The sequence below is a fragment of the Monodelphis domestica genome, chromosome 4, assembly GCF_027887165.1.
Source record: "Monodelphis domestica isolate mMonDom1 chromosome 4, mMonDom1.pri, whole genome shotgun sequence".
Lineage (NCBI taxonomy): Eukaryota > Metazoa > Chordata > Mammalia > Didelphimorphia > Didelphidae > Monodelphis > Monodelphis domestica.
In genome coordinates, this window is record NC_077230.1 from 444,337,709 (window position 1) to 444,360,376 (window position 22,668).

General features: G+C 44.1%; 1 protein-coding gene across 1 annotated transcript; it reads left to right on the plus strand.

Annotated features, from left to right (window-relative positions):
* The first annotated feature begins 3,498 nt into the window (after window positions 1-3,498).
* On the plus strand, window positions 3,499-10,949 carry CABP5 (calcium binding protein 5). Its single transcript, XM_056826298.1, has 6 exons — window positions 3,499-6,191; window positions 6,901-6,931; window positions 7,412-7,555; window positions 8,826-8,935; window positions 9,758-9,924; window positions 10,850-10,949. The coding sequence occupies exons 1-6, from the start codon at window positions 6,129-6,131 to the stop codon at window positions 10,947-10,949; spliced, it is 615 nt and encodes a 204-aa protein (XP_056682276.1). The 5' UTR covers window positions 3,499-6,128.
* The last annotated feature ends 11,719 nt before the right edge of the window (window positions 10,950-22,668 follow it).

The window sequence follows — 22,668 nt, forward strand, 5'->3', positions numbered from 1 at the left end:
ATTTCTCAGTAATCTTCAGCAAGAAGTCCCAAATGGTGTTATCTTCAGAGTTCCTCTGGGGCTCAGGGGGCTGCATGTGGCCCAGAGTTCCACCAATTCAGCTTCCTTCAAAACAAAGGCGGGAATCTTAGCCAGTCTCTCCAAATGCCAGGAAAGGAATCTCAACCACCCACTCCAAATGCCAGGAAAGGAATGATCTACCAGACCATGTTGGTCTCTTTTTATATCCCTCTTTCCATGTCACTTCCTGTCTCTCCTCCTCTTCACAGAAACCAATTGTAGTCTTTCAATTTACCTAGCACTGCCCAAGGGAGGAGGGCAGTGGCCTTTGCAGGTGTGAGCTTACTCTAGTAAGTGACTTGTGAACTCTCATACTTAATGGTAAGTAGGGGTTCTTTAAATTCTTGATTTGATTAGATAAAAATGACAAGGGGAGAGTTAATCCTATCTTCACAAGTCCTGTTTATGCCTTCCTTTTGGATTGAATCTCCTTTTCTGGCCTGGCCTAATCAGATGATTTGAGGCAGGATCCCCAAACTATAGCCTGTGGGCCACATGCAGCCCCCTGAGGCCATGTATCTGGCCCCCATTGCACTTCTGGAAGGGGCATCTCTTTCATTGGGAGTCAGTGAGAGGAGGACTGTATGTGGTGTCGTTCACATACAGTACTACTTCCGGTGACATAATCCTTTGCATGGCGCCTTACAACGAGGTGCTAAGCAAAGGATTATGTGGCTGCATAATGGAAGACATCAGCATGGTGAGTGGCGATCTGGGGGAGGGGATTCCACACTGTATATACTGTTGTCTGGTTAAGGTTAGGGTTAGGGTTAGGTTTTTATAGTCCAACCCTCCAATGGTCTGAGGGACAGTGAACTGGCCCCCTGTGTAAAAAGTTTGGGGACCCCTGGAAGCCTTAAGGGGTCTGAAGGGAGGGCAGATCCCCTGAGGGAGTCTTTGGGGATTAGGAATCAGGTTAGGGGCAGGTTGAATCCACCACATTAAATCCATTTTGGAAAGATGTGATGACAGACTGCTTTATATTAAACATAATTTGCTTACATGACAGATGGAAGTAGACTGGAGTGTGTGTGGGGGGTACAAACTTTGCATCACTAATCTCTGAAATGGGTTTGGTAGCCAAGATACTTAGTTAGGAAATGTAAAAGTTAAAATTTAGTCTCTACTGATAAAAGTATTATATTTTATGAGGTTTATTAAAGATTATTAGAAATCAAGGATAAAGAAATACAAAATAAGAAAAGCACATGCCTAGGGCACATTAGCCCATTCACAACCTACTCACTACATCTTGCCTGCCAGGTAGAGAAATGCGTGTGCTTAGAAGTGAAAGAAGAGAGGCTCTTCGGAGGCAGAGAGCCCTTTAAATACTAAATTGTGTTCTTGCACTCAGGTGAGGACTCAGGTGAGATTATAGGGAATTCTGGGAAGTACCAAGACATCTGGGGATTGAAGTCTGGGGTTCAAATCTCCATTTTTACCGAAACTAGCAAATAAGAGTGAGAAACATTTTCACAATAGAAGAGTCTCAGCACCAAAGTCTATGTGCTTGTGCCAGATGGTTCCACATCAGAAAGCACTAAAAATCACTTAATGGAAATGACATTAAAGAAGATGCATTGCCATTTGATAAGTCGCTGAACACTTAGAATCAGATTTCTTCCATCCAATTTGGAGCTAAAGCTCCTACATGGTTGTATGTCCTTGTTAGAATGTAAGCGCATTGAGGGTAGGGGCTGACCATTTTCTGTTTGAAGCTCTCAGTACAGTCCTATAGCAGATTTGAGAGAGCTTAAAGTGGTGTGTTGACCATTGACAAAACTGACTCTATTCTGACCTATAGTTGCATTTTTTTTTTTGGCTAGGTGTGCCTGATGTGTAATTGGAATTTTGTACCTTTGAACGACATTACCCAGCATCCCTTTTCCCTTTTGTCCCTACATTGTATCCTTACAATGTATTGATAAGTTGGCTGCAACCCCACCTTTTCTGGCTCTTCTTCCCAAGCTCTCCTCTTTGCTCTCTTTCTGCTTTTGGTGTCTGGGCAGCTCTCTCTTTGCTAATGCTATTATTTTCCTTTTTCTTCACGTTATTAATTAAGAAATTCTTTTAAGAATATAATACTTGAAGTATATGGATATTGCTTTGTAATCTTACACTGAGCATGCACCACAGGGACAGTTTGCTGTCTTTTTGGACTTTTCCCTTTCTCTTTTAATTAATTAACTAATTAATTAAAGAGGATTCTGGGGACTCAGATAGTTCAGAAAAGTTGGCTCCTCTTTGTCTTAACTGCTAAGCGAGCTATTGTTCCCTTTTAACAGTGGGGATGGCCATGATAAGGACATACTCCTTCTTTTGTACCCAGTGATAATCATCCTTTCTACTGATCAACAAGTACATCTCCGGGCTCCTTACTCTTCTCTGGATCCAGAAAGTATTGAGGCTATACCAAAAGGCAAAGGATCATCCCTGTTTTCTCATGGGGAGAAACTCTGCAGACACCTCTGTACAAAAAAGAGCTATACAAAGAGTAAATTGTGGGGAGGGATGCAAGGAGAACTTTCTGGGCTTGGAAAGGACTAGGACCCAAACCTGATGTAGGAAACTAAGACTCAGTGAAAAGCAAGGAGTTGTTGCAGGGGGTAAAAGATGGAGCTAGGTCAAGAGCCTGACTTCCAGCCTGGTGGCTCAGTGGATTGAGAGCCAGGCCTAGAGATGGGAGGTCCTGGGTTCAAATTGGACCTCAGACACTTCCCAGCTGTGTGACCCTGAGCAAGTCACTTGACCCCCATTGCCTAGCCCTTACCACTCTTCTGCCTTGGAGCCAATACACAGTATTGACTCTTAGATGGAAGGTAAGGGTTTAAAAAAATTGATCCCTGCTAAAGTCAGGAGTAGCTGCCTCTGCTTTTTTGACCTCAATAAGGACAAAACGTAATGATTGCCGAAATCTGTGTGATCATGCTGGTCCCCACTCCAACCCCCAACAGTGCAACTTCCTCCCTCTTTTCCCTGTGCCTACCAAACTCAGAGTCCCAGGAGAGAGGCAGCTGCAGAAAGCTAGAGAAGACAGCAAGATGCAGGGAGGGATAAGGAAAAGAGGATATGAAGTGAAATGTGGATGGGAAAAATCCAGACACTGCTTATAGCGGGGGGGGGGGGGGGGAAGAGAGAGAGAGAGAGAGAGAGAGAGAGAGAGAGGAGAGAAAGGAGGGGAAGAGGGAGAGAGGGAGAGAGAGAGAGAGAGAGAGAGAGAGAGAGAGAGGAGAGAAAGGAGGGGAAGAGGGAGAGAGGGAGAGAGAGAGAGAGAGAGAGAGAGAGAGAGAGAGAGAGAGAGAGAGAGAGAGGAGAGAAAGGAGGGGAAGAGGGAGAGAGGGAGAGAGAGAGAGAGAGAGAGAGAGAGAGAGAGAGGAGAGAAAGGAGGGGAAGAGGGAGAGAGGGAGAGAGAGAGAGAGAGAGAGAGAGAGAGAGAGAGAGAGAGAGAGAGAGAGAGAGAGAGAGAGAGAAATCAATACATCACCTATTTATTAAATACCTTCTTTGTGTCAGGCATTGTGTTGGATGGTGGGAATTAATACAAAGAAAAGAGTGAAATATTTCCTGCCCTCAAGGAGTGTAACTTCTGTGAGGGAGATGACATCTACACCTGGAAGTATGTCTGTGCTGAACAAGTCCAAAATACATGTGAGATAGTTTAGAGAGAGAGCTAGCATTTGGAGAGCTCAGTTAAGGCTTCAGGTAGAAAGTGGTGATTAATTTTTGTGGTAGCCAAGAACTGGAAGCAAAGTGGATGGCAATGGATTGGAAAATGGCTAAATAAATTGTGGTCAAGGAATACAATGGAGTATTACAATGATGATGGTAAAAATGAAGAATATGGAAAACCAAGAGTGGAAAAGTCTTGAATGAATGGATGCAAACTGAGATGAATCAAACCAGGGAAACTACCCAAGCATCTCCATGGAAAGAACACCAGCAAATTAATCACAACTGAAACTTGCAAAATTATTTATCCTAAAAGAAGCAATATGAGAAGGCAGTTCTTGGCAGAGGTGGAGGACTCTTTCCCTCCCTATCTCTGCCTCCTGACTTTCTTTACTTTCTTCAAGTCTCAGCTAAAGTCCCAAATTCTATAGGAAACCTTTCCTGGTCCTCCTTAACTGTAATGCTTTCTCTCTTAATTATCCATCTTGGCTATTGCTGATTTGTCCTCTGTATATCTTCTTTGTCCCTAATTGTTTGAACATTGTCTCCTCCCACTGAGTTCCCTAAGAAAAGGGATTTAAAAAAACTTTTAAAAATAAGATCTCTACTGTGTGACCCTGGGCAAGTCACTTGACCCCCATTGCCTAGCCCTTACCACTCTTCTGCCTTGGAGCCAATACACAGTATTGACTCCAAGACAGAAGGTAAGGGTTTAAAAAAAAAATAAGATCTCTAGTGCTGTTCAAAGTGCTCAGTACCTTGTAGGTATGTAACAAATACTCTTGACAGTTTTGATATGTTGGGGAAGGGAAAGAGGAGGGGGGCATTTATTTAGCACCTACTATGTGCTGAGTTCTGCATTAAGTGATTTTACAAATATGATCTCATCTGATTTTCACAACAACCCTGGGAGTTAGGTGCTGTTATTATTCCCATTTTACAGATGGTGAAGTAGAGGCAAAAAGGTTAGATGTTTGAGTGGAAATTTGAAATTGGGTCTTCTTGACTTCAGGCCTAGCACTTTTTATAGTGGGCCACCAGCAGCCTTCATGTTACTTGGCTTTACAACATTTTTCTACTTTCTTCCTCTTTTTAAAATTCTTTAGCATAAGAAATAGCTTTCTGAGGAGAGAACAAGTGGGGAACATAGTTGCTCCCCTTACCTCACATGAACTGGGTTGGAAGAAGCTATCCAGTCACAGATTGTGAGTCAAGGTTAGGGTATGGGAGAGGAGCCTTGAGTATATACTGCCTGTTTGTTGCCTAGTCAGTTGGCACTTCTTAGCCCATCATTGAAGTGCCCCCTTTCATGAAGGAATAAATTGCCCCTTTTCACTCCTATCTTCCAACCCCAGGTTTGTTTATTTGAGTGAGTCATCATTTTTGTCTCACACAGTGTAAACAAAAGTTATCAATAAAATCACTTTAAAAAGAATGTGATGCTTTATTTGAGTCTTGGAAGTCTTAGGAAATGAAGAGGGAGTACAGACATAGGGGACAGCCATCATGAAGGCATGAAGAAAAAACACCGAATTATGGAGGAGAAAGACAGACAGACAGACAGAGACAGACTGAGAGAGCCATATGGAAGACAGAGACAAAGTTGCAAAAGAGAAAAAAAAAAACAGAGCAATTGGGCGTAGGGGAGAGACAGAGACAGAGACAGAGACAGAGAACCTGAGAGAACATGAGAGAGAGAGAAATGGGCCCAAAGATAAAAGGACCAATATCAGTGACTCTATTTCCAGATGGGACATCTGGCTCATTGTGTCTATTGGTCTGCCTTTCCGGCTGCCCCTGAAAAAGCCTAAGATGCCTCTGCCATAGAACACTGGGTCATCTAGGTCATGGAAACTCAAGGAAACGGATTCTACAAAAAGCCAGCCTGAGAGCTTCCTCGGGTCACTTGCTGAGCCCATGCCTCTCATCCTCCACACACTGTCCCTCTTGCCCCAGTCATAATCACCCTGACCAGGAATTCCCTACCACAAAGCTGTTCTGAGGATAAAAGCCAAACTGGGATGACTTCCTGCCTGAAGCAGATGGGGAGGCCAGGCCCACCTGTCTCACTCCTCCTCCCTCCTCCCCTAGGGGAAACTGGGTCCCAGCTGTCATCCACTGGATTCAGAGAATAGGACAGAACAGAGATAGAAGCAGAGACAGAGACAAAACAGACAGAGAAAAGAGATAAAGAGGACCGGAGACGGAGTGAGAGATATACAGAAACAGACAGACTGACCCATCAAAAGACAGAACAGAGAGCAAAGAGGAGATCCAGAGACTGCAGGGAGAAAAAAAAAACCCAAAGGAGAGTTGAACGATTATAAAAAGAGGCAAGAAGAGGGTTGTGAGCTGTGAAGCCTCTACAAGATCCTGGACTCTGCTCCCTCTTGGGCCTCATGCAGTTCCCCATGGGACCAGCTTGCATCTTCCTGAGGAAGGGGATTGCGGAGAAGCAGAGGGTGAGAAATGGAGGGGAAGGAGGAAGAAGGGAAGGGAGAGAAGAAGAAGAAGGGTATAGAATGTAGATCTAGAACTGGAAGGGACTTCAGTCCATCTAGCCCAGCCCCTTCATTTTATGGGAGAGGAAACAAGCTCAAATAGGTTAAATAAAATATTTGTAAGCAACAGAGGTGAGATTTGAATTCAGGTTCCCTGATTCCAGAGCCAGTGCTCTTTCTACTGTTCCTTGCTAGAAGGGGATGGAAAAACCCAAGAAGAGAAAGGATATAGAAGGTTAGAGGGAAAGGCTGGAGGAGAAGGGAAGTTTGGGGAAGCATGAGGAAGAGCTCAGAAGAAGGAAGGAGCTGAAAGGAGCTGGAAGATTAGACAAGGCAGGAAGAAGAAAGTTTAAGAAAGGAGGTGAAATTAGTTGGATGGGACATTGGAGAGAAACTCATTCAAAGGACAGAAATGGAAGAAGAAAGAAGAAAATGTGGAGGAAGATCTAGGAAGGAATGGGGGGAGGAGCAGAGATTGGGTGAAGATGGAGGGAGAGGTTGGTGATCCCAGCAAAGGCAGCCAGGAAAAAGCTGGGAAAAGATGTGAATGGCCTCCAGCTCCCTCTTTTCAGGACCCTGGTGAGAGCTTGAGGGCACTGAGTTGTTCTGGAGAGGGCTACCCCCTGTGCTTGCCTCTCTTCATCATTCTTTCCTCCTGTACTTTCCTCAGGAACGTCCACTAGGACCAGATGAGATCGAAGGTAATCCCCTTCCCCTCCTCCCTCTCCTGCAGCCCCTCTGAGGCCGCTCCTTCAGACCCAATTTCTACTGCCATATCCTCCTCATGCGTACTCTTAAGGGACTGTTTCTCGGGATGGTGCCCTCACCTCCCAATTTTTCCACACTCAATCTTTCTTGGTAGTTTCAAGTTCCCATTCCTTGGTGGCTTGCAGGCCTACCTTTCCATTTCTCCAGCAATTTTAAAGCCCCAATTTCAGGGATTTTCAGTCTCCATTTCCCCCATCCATCTCCCTGGAACAGTTTCAGGAGTTCCCAACATTCCTCCATTGGCCCCAGGAATCCTACTCCTGCCACTCCTGGGTAGTTTTTAGCAGGACCTCCTTCAGACCCCATATTTTGTTCCTAGAGGCTTTCCCAGGAGGGGCTCCAGCATTCCCCCCCAGTTTGAGGGTTTCTAGGCTCCCCATAATCCCCTCCCTCCTTCCATGCCTTTCTCTTAGAGCTCCGGGAAGCCTTCCAGGAGTTTGACAAGGATCGAGATGGCTTCATCTCCTGCAAGGACCTGGGGAACCTGATGAGGACCATGGGTTACATGCCCACTGAGATGGAGTTGGCAGAGCTGGGACAGCAGATCCGAATGAACCGTGAGGATTGGAGTGGGGCAGGGGAAGAGGGGGAGGGTAAAGACAGGATGATAATAAAAACTCCTCAGATTTCTATAGCTCTCAAAAACACACCAAGTATCTTCCTGTCAGATAGGCAATACAAGTATGGTTTTCACCATTTGACTGAAGGGGAAACTGAGATTCGGTGGAGGAACTACATTCATCCAGAGACACAGAGCCAGGGACTAGAAGAGCTGAGATTCAAACCCAGGCTTTATGAAATAAAGAACATGTCTTCTGGCAGAGGGAAGTAGATAAGTCAAGGAAGAGAGTGAAGAGGGAAAGTCAAGTCAGTGAGTAAAGGAAGAGATTGAGTTTGGGTCTGAAGGAAGGCAATGGGAGGAGACATGGAGATAGAGATGGGGCTGAGTTGAGAAAGAAGTGGAAGTTGACCATGGGGACTAGGATGTAGTAGAGATGAGGGAAAACAACTGAGAAAGAGGTTAGATTTAATGGTGGAAATGGAAAGATGATGGGTGAGGGTTGGGAAGATGGTGAATCTGGGGAGAAATTGGGGCTGGGCTTGAGGAGAAAAGTATCATGATAGAGACCTGGAATGCTCATGAATGGTTCTATATCACTCTAGATTCCTTCACAGCTCAGCTAAGGGGCCTTCTCTGCTTTCTCCAGTTGCTTGTGTCCCCAGAAATCTCTTTATATTGATTTTGTGAATATTTGTTACTTACTTATCTGAATGTACCCAAGGTTTCTCCCTATTGAATGTAGATTTTAAAAAACCCCTTACCTTCTGCCTTATAATTGATACTAAGTGTTTCAAATGGTAAGGGCTAGGCAATGGGGGTTGTGACTTACCCAGGGTCACATAGCTAAGAAGGATCTGAGGTCAGATTTGAACCCAGGACCTCCCCTCTCTAAATTTGACTCTCAGCTACCTCTAGAATGTAAACTTCTTGAGGAAAGGGACTATTTTGTTATTGTCTTTGCATCTCCAGTGCCTATCAAAGTGCTTGGTACATTTTAGACAGTTGTTAAATGCTTTTTAATTAATTGACTGACCGACCAAAGATTCAGGTCAAGAACCAAGCCAGGGTTGGAGTTGTGGGTGCTAGGTTGTGTGCACTCTTTGAGGAGCCTGGGCAGGAACTCCTGGCTAGGGTGAAGTGGAGACAGAAGGAAGGGGAGCCCTGACCTGCCTCAGGGCACCTGGGGAGGGGAGAGACTAGGAATCTGGGCCTCAGACTCAGCCCTTGTCTTTTCTCTCCCTGTTCTTACTGTCTTCCTCCCTTAGTTGGTGGCAGGGTGGACTTTGAGGACTTTGTAGAGCTGATGACACCCAAGCTGCTGGCAGAGACAGCTGGGATGATTGGGGTGCACGAGATGCGTGATGCCTTCAAGGAGGTGAGCAGAGAGAGGGAGGGCTGTTGGACTTCCTGCCTCCCTGAAGGGTGCCCCTGTCATCCTTTCTGGGCCTTGGCTTCCTTTCTGAATGGAATCACTTGTCCTGGATGATGAATGAGCTTGGCACTCTCTAAGGCCATGGTCGTTCAGCACCATGGGCAGCAGGCAGGGATGGTGCCCAGAGTCACCAAGAAACACATCTGCAAGGTGAAAAGGGAACTTGGAGATCATTGAGACTCAATTTACCCATTTACCTAAGGAAGTGAAAAAGGAAGAGGGAGTGAAGGAGAGAAGGGGGAGGCACAAAGACAGAGACAAAGACTGATGGAGATAGAGAGGGGGAAAGACAGACAGACAGACAGACAGACAGACAGAGAAAGAGACAGAGAGATAGACACAGAGAGAGAGACAGAAAGAGAGAGACAGAGAGAGAGACAGAGGGAGGGAGACAGAGAGAGAGAGACAGAGGGAGGGAGACAGATAAAAACACACACACACAGAAACAGAGACAGACACAGACACAGACACAGACACAGACACAGAGGGGGAGAATATGAATGAAACTCGAGGAAGTTGAACCAAGGAGAATGTCCTCTACCACCTCAGACCTGTGAACCGGGTAAAGGACAAAAGTTTAGGCAAGTGCAGAAGAGACAACAGATTAAGGAGGGAACCCCAGAGAGATGTGTGGCAAGAAGGACCTCCCAGACCTAGAGTCTCTGCTTTTCCTTTCTGGCTGCCCCACCAGAAAGTCTTCCCAGATTAATCCTAATTCTCTTGTTGAATTTCCTCCCCTGCTGCTATGCCATGCCTGGGGGGCAGTTTGATGTCAATGGGGATGGCTCAATCACCCTGGTAGAACTTCGGCAGGCAATGCAAAGGCTTCTGGGGGAGCAGCTCAGCGCCAGAGAGATTTCTGAGGTCGTGCAGGAGGCTGATGTCAACGGAGATGGCACAGTGGATTTTGAAGGTGACACAAGAACATGCCAGTCAGGGCTGGACCACCTCCCTTTGGGCCACAGTTCAGATTCTACATACTTAGTTAGGTTTCTGTAAAATGCTTAGATTCCCCAAGTTCAACCCCACCTTTTCTATTTGAACAGGGAAGGGACTGATTCCAAGGGAGGAAAAACCCTCTCAGGAACACTGGGAGAAAGGACATCATAATTTCTTGGAGCATCATAGGTGGAAGGGACTTAGAGATCATCATCAACTCTAATCAACCCTTTTCACATCTAGGGAGATAGGATGGGAGGGATTTACCCAGGGGCTGGGGTGGAGGGATTATAGAAGGGTGTATTCTGTACAGTGGGTGGAAATTTAGGAAAATCCTGAAAAAGGAGAGAGAGACAGACAGAAGACAGACAGAGACAGAGACAGAGAGACAGAGACAGAGACAGAGAAAGGAAGGGAGGGAAAGAGAGAGAGAGAGAAGGAGAGAGAGAGAGGGACAGAGAGAGAGACAGAGAGAGAGACAGGCAGAGAGAGACAGACAGACAGAGACAGAGAAAGGAAGGGAGGGAAAGAGAGAGAGAGAGAGAAGGAGAGAGAGAGAGGGACAGAGAGAGAGACAGAGAGAGAGACAGGCAGAGAGAGACAGACAGACAGACAGAGACAGAGAAAGGAAGGGAGGGAAAGAGAGAGAGAGAGAAGGAGAGAGAGAGGGACAGAGAGAGAGACACAGAGAGAGACAGAGACAGACAGACAGACAGAGACAGACAGACAGAGACACAGAGAGAGACAGAGACAGACAGACAGAGAGACAAAGAGAGAGTATAATGGAGACTTAGAGAAGGAGGAAAAGGCATCCACTGGGATAATTTCTCTTCCTTCTCAGAGTTTGTGAAGATGATGTCCCGCTGAAGAGGCGCTCCCTCAAACCCCCATCCTGGCCCTGCCTCTGTTCTTCTCCAGGAGGTGCTTGGACATCCTGGATGGCTGGCATCGGGAGAGCTGGGGCAGGAACCCTTCCCCCCGCCCCTACCTCACCCCTGGTGAGATCAGGGGATCATAGCATCATAGGATCACAGGGTTTAGAAATTGACTAGAGTTTAGAAAGGATTAAATCCAATTGCCTAATTTTAAAGCTGGAGGAATAAGCCCAGAGAAGGGATTTGCACAAGGTCACAGTGAGTCCACAGCGCAGCCAGGATTTGAAGTCTCCGGACTGAATACTGATGTCAGTCTGCGATCGATGGTCCCCCCCCCCCCCCTTCTTTCTCTCTTCCCCTCCCCACCCATAATTCCCTTTGGGATTTTGTCTTTTTTTATCCTGAGCCCTGACTCTCACAGAGATGGAGTTTAATCCCCAGATCAGATTAGCGGCTCTGGCCCTCTGGTTCTTCCTGGGAAAGCTGATCTTTGAGGAGTTAATCCCTTGGGGAAATCCTAACACAAGGGCAAGTCTCCTGGGTCCCCCCACTCCCTTTCCCACCCATAATTCCGTCACTCTGAGTCTTTTCTCTTTGCTGAGATGAGGAGTCCAGGAGCATGAATGCTGTTAGCACAGCAGTTTAAAAAGCTCTTTCCCTAGTCTGATTGTCTCCCTCCTGCTGTGGTCAGGTTCCCTGGTTCTTCTTTGTCTACATCTTCTCCTCAGGGTCATAGATCTAAAGTAGGAAGGTACTCATAGAGGCCATTTAATTTAACATCTTCATTTTGAGACCTATAAGAGATGAAGTGACTTGTCCAAGGTCACCCAGGCTGTAAATGGTTGGCAAACGAGGGATCCAAATGTGGGTCTTTTGGCCTCAAAGACTGAGCCCTTTGCCTTGTGCCCTATTGCCCCTGTCAATGAAGAATTAAAAAAAACCCCACAATTAGCAATTTAGGAAAAAATAAATCCATGAAGGAGAATCTCTTTAAAGAAGTAAAAGAGAGATAAACAGATTTGGAACACAAAAAAATGCTACAGTAAGGAAAAGATGGTGGAAAGTGAGATAGCCTATGGCAGATGGGGGCTCACTAACATTTTAAACTTTGGGAAGGTGCTTGGAGATCATTCTTTGCACAAGCTGGAGACCCTGCTACACCTTCCCATCACCCATCCTTTGCTTAAATGCCTCCAGTGATGGCAACTCAGGCTCTCAATTTCAAGCATGTCTTGGCTGCTCCCATCTCCAGAGATCCCCTTCCCCAAGATGCTTTCCTCCACTGGGTGATTCCATTGTCACCATTCTCCCCCTTCCTGTCCCTCCATTTCTCAACCTGGCCCAGTGCTAAAGTCCACCATGTTACTTGTGAATGAATTCTCTCTAGATTCTGGGAGCATTTTTCATTCACGTCTCTGGCTTGCTTTTGGTCTCTCCCCCAACTTGTACCAGCTCTAGGGCCTCCATCTGTGTAGCCACACCTCCTCCACTCTGGACTTATGACATTGTTATTTGTGACTCAGGTGTAAAATTTTACATTTAGTTTGCAGAGATGCTCAGATGTCAGGGTACAAGGGTCTGTCTAGGGGAAGAATGGATCAAAGGATCACAGATTTAGAGCTGGAATGGATTTTAAAGGCTATTGATTCCCCTCACTTTAAAGATGAAGAATTCAAAGAATAATGATGGGGTGGGAGAGGGAAGGGGAAAATCACTTGCTCAAGATTTTATGGGTCATAAATGGCAGAAGGAGGATTGGAACTCATGACACTCAACCATGCTGCCTTCTGGGAAAGGTTTGGTCATGGGCAAGGATGGCACTCAAATGATCAAGAAGAGAGATGAATGGTTAGGTGTGCATCTCCCCTGGGGCTGAGCACATGGAGTTAATGCCACATGTGCAGAATTTGAATTAGATACATTAGAGACTAGGTTCAGTTTTGGATAGAGGTGGCACTACTAGACTGTGAACTCTCTGAGGGCAGGCACCATGTCTTATTCATGTCTATATCCTTCTTCTTCACTAAATTAGAGCATTATATGCTGGGGTCCTGCAGCCAATCAATCACTGATCATTTATTAAGCATCTGAGTTCAGATCCAACCACTGTGGCAGGCACTAGGTGCTGGGAATCAAAGACAAGCGGAACATTCTCTGCCCTCAAGAGATTCCTATTCTACTGGGGCAGACAACATGAACATAATAAATACAAGGCAATTTTAAGAGGAAAGCACTGGCTGCTGAGCGGATTAAGAAAGGCTTCCTGTAAGAGGTGGTGCTTGGTAAATCACAAGAAATTCAAAGAGGTAAAAGTGAGGAAGGAGTGCCTTCCAGGTAGGGAGGAGAGCCATTGCAAAGGCATGGAGACTAGAAAAGGGAGTGTAATGTGACAGAAAAAAGGCAAATTTGATAGCACTGAAGGGTGAGAATAGGGGAGCAGTATGGAATGATGCTGGAAAAATATATTGGGATCAAGTTGCAATGGGCTTTAAATCCTGAGTAGAGAAGGTTATATTTGAATCTAAAAGCACTTGAGAGCCACTGAAGTTTATTGAGTAGGAGCAGGGGGAACAAATCTTCATTTTAGGAAAATCACTTTAGTTGTATGGAGGAGACAGGAAGATCCACTAGGAAACTATGGGAATAGTCCAGGTAAAAGGGAAAAAGAGCCTGAATAAAGGCGTGGTTGTGTGAATGAAAAGAAAGAACTTAGATGAGCCATTTTGGGAAGGTCATAGAGTCATGGAACTAGAGTTAGAAAGAACCTGGGAGATCATTGTTCCAGGCCCCTCCTTTTAAGGATGAAGAAACTGAGTTCCAGAGAAGGATATGACTTACCCAAGTTCATAGAAGGACAGTCCTGGATTAGCCATCTGCTTTAACCCCAACTTCAGCGATATTATCGCCAAGATCTTCCCACGGATTGCATATGGTGTGGCATATCCTTCTGTCTTGAATAAGGGTTAAAGTTGAGTGTGAAACAATGCAGAGGACCAGAGTTAGCTTTAAGGAGAAGGACTAGGGATTGATAATTCTATATTTTAGTGGATTTGGGATCCCCATGGTTGGCAACTCTTGCCAATGTTATTCTCACAAAGACCACAGAGAATCTGCCCAGCGTAGGGGGGCACAATCTGGTCTCGGGCAGACTGTCCACATGGTCTCCCTCAAGTTTACCCCAGGACTGACCCACCACTCTTTCTGACCATACTTCTCTCAGACAATATCCCTTCTGTGACTTCTAGTGGGGCAAGGCTTTGGTGGTGCTAGGGAACAGCCTTGGCCTTTGGGACTTCCAAAGTTCTGGTTCCATGGTTCCATGGCTCCCAACCACATCATATCCCCAAAACCTAATGGCGTGCAAATTGTAGATTTCTTTTTCATGGATGGTGAAAGACCCAGGCCCATTTCTCCAAAGCAATCCAGGCTCCTTTCTTCCTCCTGGGCCAGTCTGGACCCAGCTTACTTTCCATCTGCAATAGGTATCCAAAATTTTAAAAGAAGAACATTGGACCCAGCTAGAGCCAGAGTAGACCCTGGTTCAAACCCTGACCCAGACAGCACCAGCAGCTCTACGCTAAGCAAGTCATTGACACTCTTAGAGTCTTACTTTCCTCATCTATAAAATTAGGCTGCTGAATCTTTTATTCATTCCTCATGAATCAATCATGCCTGCATCACTGTCACTTCTTTACATGGTGAGCATGCAAATGGGAGAGAAGAAACATTTATTAAGCACCTACTGTGTGCTGGGTACTGTACTAAAGCTTTATAGCTATTATTTCATTTTATCCTTGTTACAATTAAAACCCTCTCAAGAGACTGATTTCTGGGTAAGAATATAAGCTTATTGACTATTTCAGGTTTATTGACTAGGCCAGCATCTTACCCCATAAAGTGACATGGCTCCATGGCTCTCTTGAAAAACCTTGAGCTGAAATAGCTTTTTAGGAGCTCATTGTGCAGCTCCAACTTTGACCATTCCAATTTGACCATCTTTAATTGGTGAGAACTGGTTAAGAGTCGATCCATCAACCTATCTACCCCTCCCCATCCCATAGGTGACCCTACTCCCTTTCATCTAGCAACCCTAACCCTAAATTCTACTAAAAAGGGATTCCCAAGGTCAAAATGCAAAAAGCCATTGCCTGGAGGGTATCTCTGACCCAGATCCCAGACACAGGAATACACAGTAATTCTTCCTAATAGATGGGAAGTAATAAAAATGGAAAATAAACATGGAAAAAAATAATGGAAAAATAAAAATAATGTCTCACAATTCTCAGCACAACTTTGGGAGCAGCTCTTCACCGGGACAGGCAGAGGTTAGACTGCCCTGGGCCAAACAGCTAGGGAGTGTCTGAGGTGGGATTTGAATGCAGGTCTTCCTGCCTCTATTACTGCCTGGGGACTAAACAGGACCTATTTGAGAGGTCTTGTGGAGGTAGAAGTGACAAGACCTGGCAGCCCCTTAGATCAGGGGTGAGGGAGAGGGAGGAGTCATAGAGGAGCCCCTGATTGGGAACCTGGATACCTGAAAAGATGGTGGGGTCCCAAACAGAAATGAGGAATTTAGGAAGACAGGTAGGCTGGAGGGGGCAGAAATGCTGTGCCAGCAAAAGTGGCTGAGAAGGAAAGGCAGGATTAAGGGCGTTTTGATAGCAATAGAGTTTCTACAGAACACAACAAAGGTGGGGCAGAACCAAGATGGGGATTCAGAAAGAGCAGAGAGAGCAAAGTCACAGCAAAGGAGATTGGTTTTCACCTAAGCATCTGGGTACTGTTAATCCCTGGGATTAGGAGATGAGGAGGAAAGAGATTTTCAGCAAGAGGGTGGATTAGTCAAAGGCTCTAAACTATTTCCAACTCAATGCTTAAAAGGAATTATGTGCCCACCATAAGCAGAGTAATGAGAGCTAAATCCAGAGAAGGAGACAGAATCCTCAAAAAGGTAAAATTCTTCTCAAGTTAATCCTGGAGAACTCCAAAATTTACAGCAATCGTTCAGGGCCCTTCTCTCCCTCTTGACATGACTGAAGCACAAGCAAACTCCCAGGCTTGTGTAGGGACACCCTACTAGAGTAACTTTTCATGAATACTCCTGTTCTGCTCCTCTCACTCTTCATCCATTCCTGGAGTTTGTTCCAGTTCACATGGAATCCCTCCAGTTCTTTATTCCTTTGAGCGCAATAGTATACCATCACCAACATATACCACAGTTTGTTCAGCCATTCCCCAATTGAAGGGCATCCCCTCATTTTCTAATTTTTGGCCACCACAAAGAGTGCAGCTATGAATATTTTTGTACAATCAGCTTTGTGTTCTAAAAAGTAATTCATTACCTATTGTGGTCTTCCAATGTTCTAAATCTTTCCCCACCCCCCACCATGTTCCCACTCTAGAAGTGCTGGGAGTCATTAGGCCATGATACCTTGACAGAGTCATGAGTGGTAGCTAAGGAGGCCACAGAGTGGCCCTTGGCAAGATGTGATTGCCCACTCAGTCCCCCTTGCATGACCTCTCTCATCAATATCCCTTATCTATGGAATTGACATGATTACTATTCCCCCTAGTCTCAGAAGTAATAATGCAAGAGCAAAATACCTGTACCCTAATTCTCTAAAATGTCACCAAAAGATCAGACCCTCAAATCCAATCCCAGAAGATTACTATGGGTTAACTTCTACTTAGGTCCATAATTCCCAGTAAAACCACAGCTACAGGCCAAGCCCAGGACTTTCCCACTCACAGAAACTTATTCTAATGAAGTCAGCACACAAATCAATCATAAAGGCCCATATAAGATGTACTATAAGTACATCAAGCTTCAATATGCCTCAGTGACTCAATTGCACAAATCAGTAACTCAGAAACTCCCTACTAAACCCTGAAAAATGATCAGTCTAATATTAAATTTGCATTATGTTCCCAGTACCACTCAACCTCAATGATATGATTGTTGAATTGTCTTTTAAGAATTGTTGAATAATTATTCCATTTTATTAAAAGCAATAAGTAATTTTCCTTGATTGTTTGTAAGCTCAAAACTCCTCACAGGGTAATGTGAGCATAAAAATGTGGATTTCAAGACTTTGAATTGCCAAAACTGTAAAGATAATTTTTAATGTCTTGATTTTATATTAAAAATAAGTGGTCACCAGGGGAAAAATTCCCAAATATGAAATACCCAGGTCAGCTGAGTTTTATGGAGATTTTAATTAACATAAATGAAGGAATTAAGGGAAGGGAGAGAGACAGAGTAAGAGGAAATAGTAGGAAAACTAGGCTAGGGCCTAGGCCAATGACCTAGGCCTTTTCTCTTTAAGAGAGAAACTAAGTCAGTCTTTAATCACTCACCACAAGATTTTGTCCCAAGCAAAACTCTAGTCCTTCACTGAAATCCTCAACTCCTGAACTGAGTTCTGAGACCAGCTCTGACACCTGACCTCCAATTCAGCTTCCAAAGATGAACTATTTCCAGAGCCCTCCGGCTCCTTCTTTTTAAAGAAAATTTTCTCTTGTGTCACTTCCCCTAAATTTTCACATCTACCAATCACAGCAGATGCTTTTTCTAGGACTGCCCATTCTTAGTTTTTAGTTCTCACCTTCTCTGGGTAGATTATATCTTCTGAGTACTTCACACCTCTTTGCTAAGCTTGCCCCTTACAAGTTGCCTGACCTTTTAGTAATTAATTTGACCTTCATAGGTACTTAGCACCCTTTTGTATTAGATCTAAAAATAGACCTAGTTTAAGGGCTTAGCCTCACTATAAGTATGAGTTAAGTACTTTTTCATTGTTCAGTAAGGAGTTTTACAACTTTATCTTCCCCTAAAGTATGCCTAATTATGGGTGGAGTAATTTTAAAGTTCCCAAGACATTCCTGATCATGTACCTCCATTGTTTAAATGGGGAATAACCTTAACCATAACCTTAAGATAATGTTCCAAGGTAGAGTCTGAGAAAATTTAAGATTCACAGTAATGAGAAAATTAAGCCACCTGTGACAAAATCATTTATCTTGTGCTGTCTGTAATCACAATACAAGAATATAGAATGTTAATCAAGTGATTTGTTAAAAGTTAATGTATCACTTTTCCAATTATCTCTCTTTGAACATGTTTGTTAGGTAATGTATCTGTGTGCCAAGAAAATGGGCATAAAAATAAACACCAGGCCTGGGGATGGTGGAGCAGCTATCAGATGCAAAGCATTCCCATGGCCATAAAGATACAGCTGCCTTCTGTTTGTTATTTTCTTGACTGATCGTTCACCACCTGTTGGGAACTCCTGGAGTCACGAGTGAGGCTGGACCTTGCCCATGGCATAGAAGGACATGGAGAACTCTCCCACATTGACAAATGATGACAAGATGGATAGTGGAGGAATATGGAACCCACCCAATGGGGTCTCTTGCACTCCAGAAGAATCCCCCAATCTTGCCCATGTTCCTTATTCTCTATGGCAACAAACCCAAAACATACCTCCACCTGAATTTGAAAAGGGAGATGCAAAATTACCAGATCCTAATAAATATACCAAACCTGAACCACAAGGTGTAGAAGCTGCCACTCTACAGCAGTGCTTCTCCTCCATACTATCAGCTCCAAATAGGGTACTCTATTAGCCCCTGGGCTTATCCATCAGACCACCAAAAACCACTTCTATTCTTACTTCTGGACTGAACGGAGTTTGAGTCTCCCATTCTTGGGGTGAGACTCTGCCTTCCTTCAGGATAAAATACAAATTTATCTAATTAGCTTTTAAAATCCTTCCCAACTTGACTTCAACTTCCCTTTCTAGTCTTGTTCTAGCTTGGTCTCTTCCCTGCATTTGCCCAGGTTTTTGCTGTTGACAGTATCTTCCATCTCTCTTTTTTGCTAATGCTTATTCTCTATACCTGGACTTCACTTGTCTCCTAATCTCCTCCTCTCAGAATCCTGTTTCTTGCAAAATTTAGATGGATCACATAGCTACTAGTACATTCCTTCCAATTATTCTGCCGTTCTGGGTTGACTCTCCCAACCTACATTTTACCAGTAGTCCCCTGACCTTGACTGCTACTTCTCTCCTTATGATTCTAGAGGTAACCCTGAGAGGTTGGGGACTTTCCTAATACTATTGTTCTTGAACCCTCATCCAGAGTGTTTCACCCCAGTATCAATCACTAGGAAATATCTCCTCTATATTGATTGGACGACATGCTCATTGATCAATATCATTAATCAATGAACATTTGTTAGCTTTTTAAAGAGGGATATTTGCCAAAACAATCAATCAAGGACAGAAGTACAAAAACATTTCTCTGAATCTAATCATATATTCCCTGAGATAAAAGGTATAAAAACGACTTAGCATGGTCCCCGGCATATAATAAGGGCTACATTAATGCTTTTCCCCTTCCCCTTTTCTGCTAACTCAGACCCTGGGAAGAGTAGATTCAGACTCAAAAGGTTTGCTTCTAACCATTTGCCCTAGTTCACTTCTGGAAGCTGAATAACCAACTGATGAAATGTTCCCTTGTTTGTAGAACTGATGTTTTGGCTGCCAAGTTGGTCTTGGGGAAGTAGATTGTTCCTCAGCTAGGTGGAGTGACGGATAGAGCCTGGACCTGGCGTCAGGAAGATCTGAATTCAAATCTAGCCTCAATCAACTGTATAACCCTTGCCAAATTACTTACATTTGGCCAGTCTCAGTTTCTTCAACTGTAAAACGGGGATAATGATAGCATCTACTATCAAATCAAATGAGATTAAAAGCACTTAGCACAATGCCTGGTATATAGTATTATAGAAATGTTATTTATTTATTATTATTACCTTAAGGTTGTTGTGAAGCTCAAATGAGATCATATTTTAAAGAGTTTAACAAAGAGTCTTCCATATAATATTTAATAAATGTATATAGCTATAAGTAATAAAATATAAATATAAAATATGAAAATATATTTTAAAAAATAAAGAAAGAAATATATAAGTACACACACATATAAAAGTATATATGTTTATTATATGGAACACTCTTTGTAAAACTCTTTAAAATATGATCTCATGCTTATGCAGAGGTCCATTATGTGGTCTCTAGCTGTCTTTTTTTTTTTTGTCAATAGTTCAACTCCTCATGGAAGAAAACTGTGAGAAAGCTGGGGGTGGGGTTGGGGAAGGGGAGTGAGTGGCTCTACTATTTGAACTCCTACAGATTGACTTTATTGAATCATCAAAGTCTACGGGCTAGACAATTAACAATTGAGCCATTGAGTAGAGAGACCTTTCCAGTGACACCCACGACAGCAAGCATGGTAGCAAGATATCAGATCAAGGACATGATTCCAAGGTCCAGCTTGCCATGACTGCATCCAAGGGCTTTACTGCTCTACTACAGAAATGATTGAACACAACTCTTCAAGTGTTCAAGCCTTATTGCCCACAATCATCAGAGGGAGCCGATGGACCAAAAAAGGGAAGTTAAGACCCTTTGGGGTATTTCACCTTGGGTTGTTCCAGTAGTAGACAGGATTGTGGATTGCCACCCTTGGACATTCAGGTTAGTAGGCCACCAAGCACACCTTGGAGACTTGTCCCTTTGGAGTGTGAGCCTGACCCCAGAGGATGGAAGCCAGATAAGATACATAATCTCCCTGTCTGGTTCTCTTTGATGGGTCCAGAAGGCCACAGCTTTGACACAAACTCTGCCCATGGAAGAGATGATGCATCTATTCCAGCCAGACCATGAGTGGATGGGTGCCTTCAAGACATCTAGCCTCTAGCCCTTCTGGACCTTTCCAGGTCCTGCTGGCCAGTTATTCCACTTTTAGGGTTGTGAGGGAATAATGTGGATACCTTGCTCCCAGGTGAAACTTGCCATGATTGACCTCAATTCAGCAGAGGAAGCAACTCCTGATGAGTCCTTGGACCCACTGGCCAATCCGTGATCTTGGCTCATTTCTTTATTGGACCTTGATAATTAGGACTTCATCCCTCTTCTGCTATCTACCATGTGGTTGGTGCCTTATGCTCTGCATTATGCCCTTGGGGTTGAGTCAACAGGAGAGCCCAACACTTAGATGAGTGTGATCCCACGTGCCAGGAGTGCCTTTAACTGAACCACATGCCTCTTTGTCCGTGGAGGAAGGGATGTTCCAATAGGTGGGGGGCTTGTGCAATGATTATTTTGTAATCAATAAGGCAAACATCATACAACTCCAAACTGTACTGCTGTGGGCTTGAAGCATGAGTCCTCCTTCTCACTCCTATTTAATTGGGAAAAGATTGTCCTCATTTCTTCCCCCACTCCTCAACCTTGAGCTTGCAACATCTTATCAAGTCACCACCATTCCTATGTTTGTAAAATGAGACTCAGGCAGGACCTAGAATGGCAAATGGGATAAAATTCTATCTAATCTTCAAAGAAAATATGACTCTTCAGGAGGGAAAGAGCCTTCTGAGCACTTTTCTTAAGCCAGAAGGTCTGGAGCACACAAGAGGATTTTTCCTAAACCTTTACCTTCCATCTTAGAATCAATACTGGGTATTAGTTCTAAGGCAGAAGAGTGATGAGGGCTAGACAATGAGGGTTAAGTGACTTGCCCAGGGTCACTTAGCTAGGAAGTGTCTGAGGCCAGATTTGAACCTCAAGTGGATTTTAGAATAGCCTCATGGAGATTCTCCTTTTTGTGTTGGGTTGGGGTGAGTGCTTTTTGGCCTTCAACCTACACCTTCCTTTCCCCCTAGCACACATTTGCAAAGAAGCATGCAATCATCAGGGTTTCTGTTGTGCTTCCCCCTTGAGCGAGTGAAACTGAACACACTTTTTCCATCCTATTACCCATGAAAGGGACTAGATGCAGTATAGCTATGCAATCAAATGAACAAATTGTTGCAGGTATTTGATAATGAAATCACAGGCATGGTGGAGGAGCTTAATTCTGAGGTTCATGCAGGTAGGGATGAGACTTTCCAGAATAGGCTGGCCTTAGATTTCCTCCTGGAAGAGAGGGGATGAGCATGTGGGCTCTGGTTGCTCAGAAGTGCTGCACCTGGGTTCCTGACAACTTTTATGACAGTCATACCTATATGAACACAGTTCAGAATGCCTAAAACAAGTTCTAGGAGGAAGGGAAGAAATTCATGTTCCTGTGGGAATGGCTAGCCTCAAGGCTTCCAAATCTCTCATGGTTAAAGAAACTATTTATGGGGTTTGTATGTATGTGTGTGTGTGTGTGTGTGTGTGTGTGTGTGTTGTGTAAAGACTGTGTGTGCTTATATTTTTAAATCCTTCTTTGATGCAAAGAACTGATTCCCCAAATTACCAGCAGCAGAGATTAAGAAAGTGACCCAAGTTGATTGTGGTAATGTATCTTGAGTTGTTGTTCACCCTTCATTTTCAAAGAGGATCAGTGACATCATGGGTGATGGCTTGACTTGTACATGAATTCAATTTAAGTGAAACAGAGCTACACAGAGTCATCAGCCTCACTGTCTCTGCCAGTCATCAAAGTCTTTTGGCAAGATGAGAATCAGGATGACCGGTGATGGCTTGGGGTGCTCTAAATGATTTTGGCACCTTTGTGGTCTGCCCAAGATGTAAGCACTTCATAGCCCTTGCTTTAGCTCCCTTCCTGGCTTTGATACAAATTGTTTTCACCTGCCCATTCCATCAGAGGAAGTCTTCCCATCCTTGGAGTTGTTATATTTAAAATAGTGGAAGACTTAAACTGTAATAATTAAAATGGTTGATGTTGTAAACTGTAGTGAGTTAAAATGGTGGAAGATATAAATTGTAATGGATATGAGAGGGTGAGTAAATTTGACTGCAGAAAATATGTTTCACTACAGTGTCTTGGTTTTAAATCAAATATTGGGTG

Bases quoted from the DNA above. Each gene is read 5' to 3' on its own strand.
- CABP5 (XM_056826298.1), top strand. From the start codon at position 6,129: ATGCAGTTCCCCATGGGACCAGCTTGCATCTTCCTGAGGAAGGGGATT. The intron at 6,932-7,411 runs GTAATCCCCTTC...CCTTTCTCTTAG, and splicing joins AGGACCAGATGAGATCGAAG to AGCTCCGGGAAGCCTTCCAG. The intron at 7,556-8,825 runs GTGAGGATTGGA...TTCCTCCCTTAG, and splicing joins ACAGCAGATCCGAATGAACC to TTGGTGGCAGGGTGGACTTT.